Source organism: Rhopilema esculentum, chromosome 10 (assembly GCF_057945365.1).
Source record: "Rhopilema esculentum isolate cy_ngs chromosome 10, ASM5794536v1, whole genome shotgun sequence".
In the NCBI taxonomy this organism is placed as follows: Eukaryota; Metazoa; Cnidaria; class Scyphozoa; order Rhizostomeae; family Rhizostomatidae; genus Rhopilema; species Rhopilema esculentum.
Window position 1 is genome coordinate 6,981,695 of NC_142824.1, and position 9,839 is coordinate 6,991,533.

A 9,839-nucleotide genomic window follows, 5' to 3' on the forward strand; every position below is an offset into this window, starting at 1 on the left:
TAATGGGTTAATTTAAGTATATGGAACAAACGTCCAAGATGATTGAGCTAGAATATGAATTGACTGCAAATTTTAAGAAACAAATAAGAGAGAACATTCATATAGGCATACAGAATGTTACACAGAAATGCCTCAAAATCTTTCATGCTAATTGTTTGTATTCTCAAGCATAGCCCATACCTGTTATTTTGCTAAGATAAAAGGTAGCTTTTTGGCTCTCAAGTCAGAAAGGAGACTCTTATCAAGAAAGCACTTTGGGGCAGAATTCTGGTTTATTCTGCTATCTTTTCATTTATTATTTTTCCTTTTTTGTACAGTAGATGCTTAATGAGCACTCTGTTGTATTGCAAGGCAAATTTTCACGTAGCCAACAAGAAATTGATATAAATACATACATGACATGTTTTGAATATCTCTACAGACAGGCCTTATAAGTTTTCATTGAAACAGCTGATAAGAAGCTTCATTTCCTTCCTCATATGGAGCACAAGATTAATTTCAGCTGCTCATGATAATGGCAGAGACCTACAAAACAGTATGAAATCCAAGTCCTAGCTTGGAAAGGCAAATTCTAGAGGAAAATTAATGGCTTACATTCCAAGGTGTTCCATTAAACTAAAACTACTGAAGATAAAAACATCTTGCCCTTGAATCGATGCGGTCAGATTTATGGAGAAAGGCAATGCAACACTATCAACAGCACTTGAAAATTCAGGGCTCCTTCAGATATTCAGGAAACTTTTTAAAGTTCATAAATGACATGCTTGCAACTGGAAACGATGTAAGATATTTGTTCAAAGTTAGGCTTTTTGTTGCAAATTGTATTTTTCTGATAGTATACTATACGTTTATTCATAAGCAGTTGGCCTAAAGCTATACTGATTTTATAACTTGAAATCAAAGAATTTACAATGATTGTCAGATCTATGTGTTTTCAGAAAGCTTATTGGAAGATTTCATGCTGTTATTCATTCTGGACGAAAAGAAGTTCCCTGAATATTTTGTTCAAAGACGCAAATTTGAAACAAAAAACCATGTTGAACATATCTGGTTGCCAGGAAACCAAAGACTGGTGTAAGATTTTTGTAGCACCTATTCTGAAGGCCTTTATACGCAATTTAAACATTTTGACCAAAGAGCAACAAGATAGAAAAATTAGCAGACCTTTAAAAATGCTAGGAAGATTCAAAAGCTTAAATGTATCTCAGAACCAATGCTCAGAGCAGGATTTCATAATACCGTACCGTATAATGCCGTAACGGCCTTTCATTTACAAATCCATGGAAACCTTCATTGCCTTTTTTAAAGGGAAAACAGCCTGGGTACAACCATTATAGCAAATACTGGCTTTACGTAAGATTTAGTAATGCATAGAAAGTAAAGAAAGGGAAAAGCTTTAAATCTTTGAATGGAGTAGAGAAGCAACAAGACTGTTAAAGCTACTGCGAATAGCTATGATTGCTGAAAGTATATATTGAAAAGTTTTATCAAGATCTTAATTCTTTGTTTTTTTCCTTTCTTCAGTTTGGAGTCATTGTTTGGGTCCTTACCTATACTAAACGGCTCGAAACCAATATTCATTCTTCAGAAAGAGAGTTTTTCGAGCCATTGCTTTATATTTAGTATAGGTAAAAACCATTGCTTTCGAGCCATTGCTTTATATCACTTCATTTCTAGTTGGCTGCTGAATGATGTCTTCGATTACTTCACAGTTTTTTGTCTTCTTCTGCTTCTCCATCTGGGTCTCGTCGCTCATTGCCAATGTTTCATATATAAGAAGTTATCTGTTATTGTCAATGTACTCATTCGCAGTAATTTCTGACGCAACCGAACTTTACTCTCGTGCACTGAGTCTATCAGTTGAAATGTATCATCAGCATGTTTTGCCGATTACAAAATGATTTTAATAACCAAGATAAAATAATAAATGAACACCGGGAAAAAATAAATTGAAGAAAAAATTTATCAAAAGTTCGTTGTATTGAGGGTAATTATGATGAAGGGACCTAAAATTTTGTTCGCAATAACGAGAGTCCGTTATATCCGGGGTTCGTTATACCGAGAGAATTTGTAATGAATTCGTAATGAATCCAAGGGACCAGATATTTAGCTCGTTATACCGGGAAGTTCGTTATATCATGGGTTCGTTATATCGGGACTCCACCGTATAAACGTCCAGAGATTCCGGAAACGCAAAACATAACCGGAAATGACGTAGAAAGTTTTCTCGGAGACCAATTATTAAAACGAATTTGCGAAATCTCGTGATTCATGATGGCGGACAACATTAATTTCTTTGGTGAAATGGTAGGGTGGAACGATAATGGAACATTGCTTTATGAAGCGAGAATAAACCCTCCTACATTGAAACCATCGGTTCCGATTCAGCAAGTACACCTTGGACTTTCAGCATTTTTTACAGCTGTTTATGGGCTGTTATTTCTGTTAATATGTTGGCAGCTATGGCTCATTTTGCATTACGGACATCGACGGTTGTCTTACCAAAGCATCTTCCTTTTTGCTTGCCTTCTTTGGGCTGCCCTCCGAACGACTTTGTTCTCGTTTTATTTCAAGAACTGCGCTGAAACAAATTCAATGGCACCGTTCTTTAACTGGCTATTGTTTGCCTTTCCAGTTTTCCTACAGTATTTTATGCTGAACATCCTTGTATTGTATTTTGTCCAGGTAAGAGAAGGAGCAAAGCTCGTTGATGTTACTCTCAAGAACCTGTCCTAAGTACTTTAAATTAGCTTTCAAGTTTCGTGGAACACCATCCATTCGAACATGACTGCTGTTAATTGTTGTTTAGGCCTAAAAGCTGCTGGCAACGGCCTCCCTATCAACACACAACTTCCTGCGCCTACAAAAATACTACGTAATTCCACTTTCATTTCAACCTGGCCACCCTCTTAAAAAGTCATTTCGTTGTTTATTCTAAATTGCGAATCTAGAGCTAAGTTGCTTTTTATATAAATAGCAACTAGCTGCAAGTCTAGGCAGGTGCTCTTGTTCATAACCACATAATTTCAATGTAGTACTTTACAGCAAATATAGTATAGTAGATCACTTTTCTTTGCTCAGTTTAAAGAAGAAAAATGTTCTCTTCTTGGTTTTTGAAGGGTAGAATAATGTGTGGTAATTATTTCTAATTGACCCTTTTCTCTTAAATTATTGTATTTTTTATATTAGTGATTCATCCCTTTAATGTTTTTAACAAGTTTGCTGCTATCAGTTTTCACACATTAAATATACCCTTTGTACTTAGTGAATTATTAGAAGTAGAGCTCAGTTATAATGGTTTCAAAATCAACAAACTTATTGATGACTTGGTATCAGATTAAGCTTCACTCTTAGTTAGTATGACTGGCAGCAAACAGATAACTTCCTTGTTGCTATGAGCATCTTGTCAAATCTTTAGGACTTTATCTGGCACACCATATTTTTTCAAGAATTTAGTGAAAATGTACACAATTGTCACACCAGTGTTTCCATTATGTGGCACATGATATTTTCTAGCATTATAATACAGGACATGTATGCAATAACCACAAGTTGCTTTCATCTCAGGAGGACAAAGGCTTAAAGCACTAACAAAATGTATTATTTTCTTCTTTGTGCATACTTGAAGTAATAAGGTATTTGTTAAAGGCATTGAGTCATGATAAATAGACTGGGTATACCCTAAGTGCCAAAATCCGCTGAGTCATGATTTCCATGACTGCGATGCTATTGGTTGACCTTGAACTGGTCACATGAACTCACCTCGTACTGATTGACAAAACCATTTCGATCAATAGCAAGTTTTCAACAACGGATGCCAATATCACATGAAACAGCAGCGATCACACCGAAACCAAATTACCTCCTATAGAGAAAGCCTATTTACCATGACTCGATGCCTTTAAGCTAAAAGCTAAGCAATATCATTGCTTTGATAGACATGACTGGTAATTATAAAATGGTAACATAGGCAAGTTAATGAAAATTTAAATGTAAGGCATATAATATCCTTGTTTGCATTTTTCAGGTGTCTTTGGAAAGGAAGTACTCCAGTCCATTAAAGTACAGGTGAATGTTGGTTTATAATACTGTTTTGCTTTTCATAGTATTCTTTCTGACGAATTGCTAAACCTTTTGCTAAAATGTGTTGCAAGTGTTCTATATCAAATCCTGTGTTCTAACCCTGTAAATCCATGTTTTTATTTTTTCATTGCAGGAAGATTCTGTTCATGGTATTCTTCATAGTGAATGTTGTATTTTTGATTACCAACATTACTTCGGCATTTCTGTTCTGCAAGGAGCCTAATGCTTCATATCAGCAAACAATAACAATTATCCGTGTGGGGATTGATTACACCCTTTTCTTTGTCTCAGCAACAATTTTGTGTTGGTGCATTATCAGGGTGAGTAAGTTTTTGCAAAGTGCTTTAACAATTGTATCAAATACTCTTTGAATTTTTCTTAGTATTAGAGACTGATGAAACTGCAATCAGTGTCTATAAGGCCTCAACTTGCAGGATAAACTAGTAATTTATTAATGAAATAATTACTTGTCCCAACTTTCTTTTACAAATAAAAGTGACATATGGACCCAGGAACTTGTATACAAGTTAAACGGGATTATCTTTGTCAAACAGCTGTGGCATTTCCTTTTTCATTAGTTTGCCCTGCTCCAAGACATAACAACAGAACCTTTGGGGGATTATGCGAAAATAGCAAATCTAGCAAGAACAAATTTGCTGGGCACACCAGTGGGCTTACACGGCAGATTAACACCTTATGTTAGAAGACAATTATACTATTAGTAACAGTCAATTAAAATTTAGACCCAAGTATACAAGTCTGTTAAATTTTGCTATGTGTACTGTCACATTTGTCAAAAGTTTTCAGGCAATAGTTGGTGGGACTGTAATGTATAATATGGTAATTTTGTTCATTTATTATGGACCATGACTTAACTAAAATTTTTGTTTTAGCTTACCAAAACAAGGACAACAAAAATATTAATTGAGGGGCAGGTATGTTATGAAGTAGTTTTGATCAACAAATTGATGTTTATCAAATCACCTTTTCCAAGTACAAAATCAACTGGAATAATATATATCTTTCAATTTATCAGTATTTTATTATTGAAGCATCTCATTGAAATATTGGCTTACCTATCATGCATTTCTTTCAGGGTGTTTCTTACTGCCAGGCAGTAACAGTTTGTGCTGTGATTTCATTGTTGTATTTGTCAAGAGCAGTTTACAATGTTATAGCAGTTTCTCCCACCAGTATGCCTACATTTAATTTTGGATGGATAAATGTTTCTGATCAGGTGAGAGAACATCATCATAACTACACTTTTTATGAAATGGGTAAAACTTTTCAAGTATATCCTTGAAGCCAAGGTATTCAGGATGCTGCATTTTCTACTAATTACTTTCGGATTGTTTTTCTATCAGGAAACCTATTTTGAAATGATTGTTTTTCAAATTGTGACAAGCTGCTATCATTCCTTTTCACTGCATCATACAATATCCTCAATACCTGTTAATTTTTTTTTAAAAATTAGGTCACTTTCAGTGGTTTTAGTTGATAATTACAGAATACAAAATTCAAGAGACCTAAACTATAATTAGAATATACTTTGCAATTAATCTTTCTTAATTTTTTACTTTTTAGGGGGAGGTTGGAAGAAAAGGGAGTATTATTCATACAACAAAGAATTATGCATTTATTTCATTTGGAATTGTTCTGTTTATTTGGGAATTGCTTCCAACATTTACCACTATTTGGTTATTTAGAGTGAGAGGGCCGCAGATGAGACTGGTAAGTAAGAATTTGTTGTCCTGAAAATAAGCAAGATTTTTAACAATACATTTATTGAGAGTAGAGATGGTATGTTTTAGCTATGGTATGACGCCATTGCCTTAGCCATAGCAAACCACTGTAAAAAGAATCTAAAGCAAGCAATTTGGTGGAATTCTTGAATTACAAATAATTTTGTTAACTAACAGAGAAAAATATTTTGATAATTAGAAAGGGCTGCATCCTCTTCAAAAATGGTTCTAGTGATGAAGGGTCTAGGGGACATTTTGGCATGAAAATTATTCACAGCTGACAATTAATTGTGCTTATAAATCTCATAAGAACTTGGCAGAACTTTCAAAAAGGCATGTGTATTGGTCTTAGTTCTGAGAATGGGATCATTTTACAGGCTTAAATGTGTAGAATTATATTTGAGCTGTTTAAAAAATTCCTTTTCAAATGCGGATTGTATTGAAATGTTATTTTATTTCATTAATAAAAAGTTATTTAGTAAGATCTGACATCATTATATGAAACTTCCCTGGTCTTTCCAGGCTTCATCTGGTATCACTTCAGACAGCTTTAACAGCAAATCATATTTCTTTGATAATCCTCGAAGATATGACTCAGATGATGATCTTTCACAAGGGATTACACCTCCATATGCTGGGTAAGAATGGCTTTGCTCATATCAAGTTTTTGCCCTATGTTATTAGTCTTCTAGAGGTTTTTTCTACCATAATGAATTATAGAGAGGTTTTTCTTTTTTCTCTCTACTCAAATGTTTTGCAGATGTAGTCTGCTATTTCTTTGGGAATGGATTACATTTCTTTTCCTAGTAAGGAAATGTAGCCCCATTCTTTTATTTGTAAGATTTACTCCGAAACTTTCCAGTTGAACTTAGTTTTTGTCTTGCTATAGATTCCTTCTTACAAAAGCTCAAGAAAACATTGATGCTGACCTCTTGTTGTTTCTTTTAATAAAGCAATCCATTTTTGGGCTTTAAAGCCTGGCAGAGGTCAAGGTTTATGACTGTATACTTGGGAACTAGACATGAATTTTAAATTTGTATTTTTTACCAGGTCTTTCTTAAGGGATGAATCAAGCATAAATCTTCTTTAGTCGAAGGAGATACTATCATACAGTGACCTATTTCAATGTCAGCTCAAAAGAGGGAAAACCTATTTTAAGTAATCCTGTGGTGGCTAAGAGTCTCTTGAAAAATTCATACAGTGTTTAAAACCAGCGGGTACCAAAGAGTTGAAGTTTCTTGGCAAATCAACCAGAACGTACTTTATGAACAACCTTTTTAAACATTCACTTGTTGTTGGTGACCATGTCTGTAAACCCTTTTTTGTGATGGAGTTTTTATGCTCTGCAATAGATTTACTGAATTTTAGTTATCCAGATATCAAACTTTTTTATTGATAATTTGGGTAACAGGGTAAACGAAACAGGGTAAACAAAGATATTTTCTTCTAGGTTGCTTGACATTCCCGGCATTGGGCATCGAACATACAGCGTCAATGACCAATTCAGCTATAAGAAAATTTCGTCTTACGGGTCGATACCAACACGCGGTAGTAGTTTCAACCCTCAAAGTAGGAGCTACCCAAGCCCCCACGTAAGGGGTACTACTCCACCTATGCTGTTTTCTTCTGCTGGAAGTAATCCTTACAAGCCTGTGACTCAGTCAGAAGAAATGGACTAGCTGTGTAGCTGCAAAGGTCTCTATCATACGCACAGGCGTCAGATATTATGTAGAACTGCATGCATTTACCGAGGGAATAAGCCCACCTCTTTGCACACTCCTGGCATCAATGGATATCATCGAGTTCTTACTTCGCATACTAGCTTTGAGCAATCAATTTACGTGAAAAGGTTTGATTGCGGTATCAACTCATTCATTAATACTATAATGTCCGCATCGAAGGCGTTCTAAAACGCAGCTGCACGTAAGCAGTAGCACGTAAACAATTCATTGATCGTACCGTTTTCCGCCCTTTTATATTTGTTAATGTATTTTTTATTCTTCTCCTGTTGGAGAGATGATTTTTAACAAAATAGTAATGAACGCGTTCTGAATTGATTTAGTGGAGTGGATAACTTGCTCCCTTTCAATGTAATCTCTCAAGCTATACTCTTGAGCTAGATTAGCGCCGTCTTAACGCCAGAAAGGCTACCCACGTGGAGCCTTTTATTCACTTTGTACCTCCCTTATCTACTCTGATCTGCCTATAAAGCAATTTTCTAACCAATAACAACAGCGTTTTGTAAGTTCCATGAGATTGTTAAATCATTTTTTCGATTGCAGCTTGAATACGGAAATCCAACCTATAAACTTCAAGATATTTAGGAATTGAATACCGGAATGCACTATAATTTTCTTAACTTCGTATCCTTCAGAACTGTGTATTGTTTATAAACGCTTTATACGGTTTGGAAAACCCGCGTATTGGGACCCACATTTTTAAATTTACTTCTTTAGTGTTCTTATTTAGAGTTTTATTTCTTATAAAATAGGCGCTTCTTTTCTTTTCCCTATAGGTTTCTATTTGATCATCATTTGTGGCTCCCCACCACAATTAACTCTACAAAATCCCTAGTTTTCTTTGGAAGAAAATATGATTCTAATTTGCATTCTTGATAAATAGATGTAATCAAAGTTTTGTCTTATTTTAGCAGGACGAACCTTGAGCAGAATAGTTTTTATCATGTCTAGCAATTTCTGTCCTTTGCGTAAGAATATTTTGTGACAAATCGGGTAAACAATGTTCATATTTCAGTTGGTTTTAACACAACTGTTTATCCTACAGGCATTTACAAATGTAGGGTCTTATATGCGGGTTTTTACTGTATGACATTTTATTTTCATCAGTAATTTGTTTTTAACGGGTAAAAATAATGCTTAATTAAGTCGATATTCATGTACACTCATTTTGTTGCAAAAATTAAGGACTAATGTGTGGGAATATTCATTTACGTTGTAACAAATGTTACAAATCATCTTGCTACACGCACAAAAACGCTTATATTTGCATACCGTATCAACGTTTTATTTTAAGTGAATTGCCTCTATCATTTAATAGATATTAAGGAAGAACGTCCACAATTGACAACGGCTAGTTGGGGAAACGACCAGATATAGGTAACACCAGACTTCAATCTATTTAGATTTTATCCAATTTGCCAATGATAGGGGCATTTGGATCAGTTGCAACTTCGAACTGTCCTTTACACCCATATTATGTCAGTGTAGCAAGTTAATTTTCCAACAGAATAAGATCGATAATATTTTTTTCTAGTGCTCAATTTTTATAGTGAAACCTGGCAGCATATTTATTGTATTGGATTTATCACTTAGCTGTATAGCATAGATAGTTATTTTCTTATTACCTACAAGTAAAATCTTTATTTCAATGTTTACAGATAAGCAAAACATACCAAGTAAAATGTAGGGGTGCCGTGCCTCTCCGCATTTCCCTATTCAACATCCACTGACTTTGTCGTCCATCCGGTAGTAATTGCCCTTTAAGCTTTATAATATGATTTTTTCAACACCACCAATTCGCCAATTTAAGGGTTTTTAATTTTTATTAGCTAGCTGCACGTTAAACACTCCAGATTCTTAATGTTGACGCAAATAAAAAATTACTTTATTTATATTTACTGCTTATAAAATTCCGTTATTTGCAAAATGACGTAATAAACTCCAACTTGTCTATTAAGAGTGCTGAGTTAATATTTGCCGTAATTTTTTTAATTCGAATGACGTTGCCTACGAATCATTTCAATTAGATATATGCACAATATTTCTTTCCATTTCTTCTTGTTAACAAAGCTACCTTTGATTATTATACAGGGTAGGAAATATTTCATAGAAATTCAAAAAAGTGGAATGGGGATTAATTTGTTATTTCATAATTGAAGATATTTTGGAGGAATAAACATCTTCGAAATCGAAGTAAAGACTTTTTCGTCAAAAATTGAAAAAATCTGAACAAGTCTCTATCAGAATTTGTAAAGAAGTTTGATGGTTGCTATTT

The 9,839-nt window shown here is 34.4% G+C and overlaps 1 protein-coding gene across 1 annotated transcript; it reads left to right on the top strand.

Moving 5' to 3' along the window:
- Positions 1 to 1,183: 1,183 nt before the first annotated feature.
- On the top strand, positions 1,184 to 9,605 carry LOC135692940 (G protein-coupled receptor 137Ba). The gene is made up of 8 exons (XM_065211298.2): positions 1,184 to 2,685; positions 4,028 to 4,068; positions 4,217 to 4,403; positions 4,977 to 5,018; positions 5,180 to 5,320; positions 5,668 to 5,814; positions 6,348 to 6,463; positions 7,276 to 9,605. Exons 1-8 carry the CDS (start codon positions 2,272 to 2,274, stop codon positions 7,502 to 7,504), a joined length of 1,317 nt encoding a protein of 438 aa, XP_065067370.1. The 5' UTR covers positions 1,184 to 2,271; the 3' UTR covers positions 7,505 to 9,605.
- The last annotated feature ends 234 nt before the right edge of the window (positions 9,606 to 9,839 follow it).

Excerpts from the sequence above, each read along its gene's own strand:
- LOC135692940 (XM_065211298.2), top strand. The coding sequence starts at position 2,272 with ATGATGGCGGACAACATTAATTTCTTTGGTGAAATGGTAGGGTGGAAC. Across the intron at positions 4,069-4,216 it reads TCCAGTCCATTAAAGTACAG|GAAGATTCTGTTCATGGTAT; the intron begins GTGAATGTTGGT and ends TTTTCATTGCAG. Across the intron at positions 6,464-7,275 it reads ATTACACCTCCATATGCTGG|GTTGCTTGACATTCCCGGCA; the intron begins GTAAGAATGGCT and ends ATTTTCTTCTAG.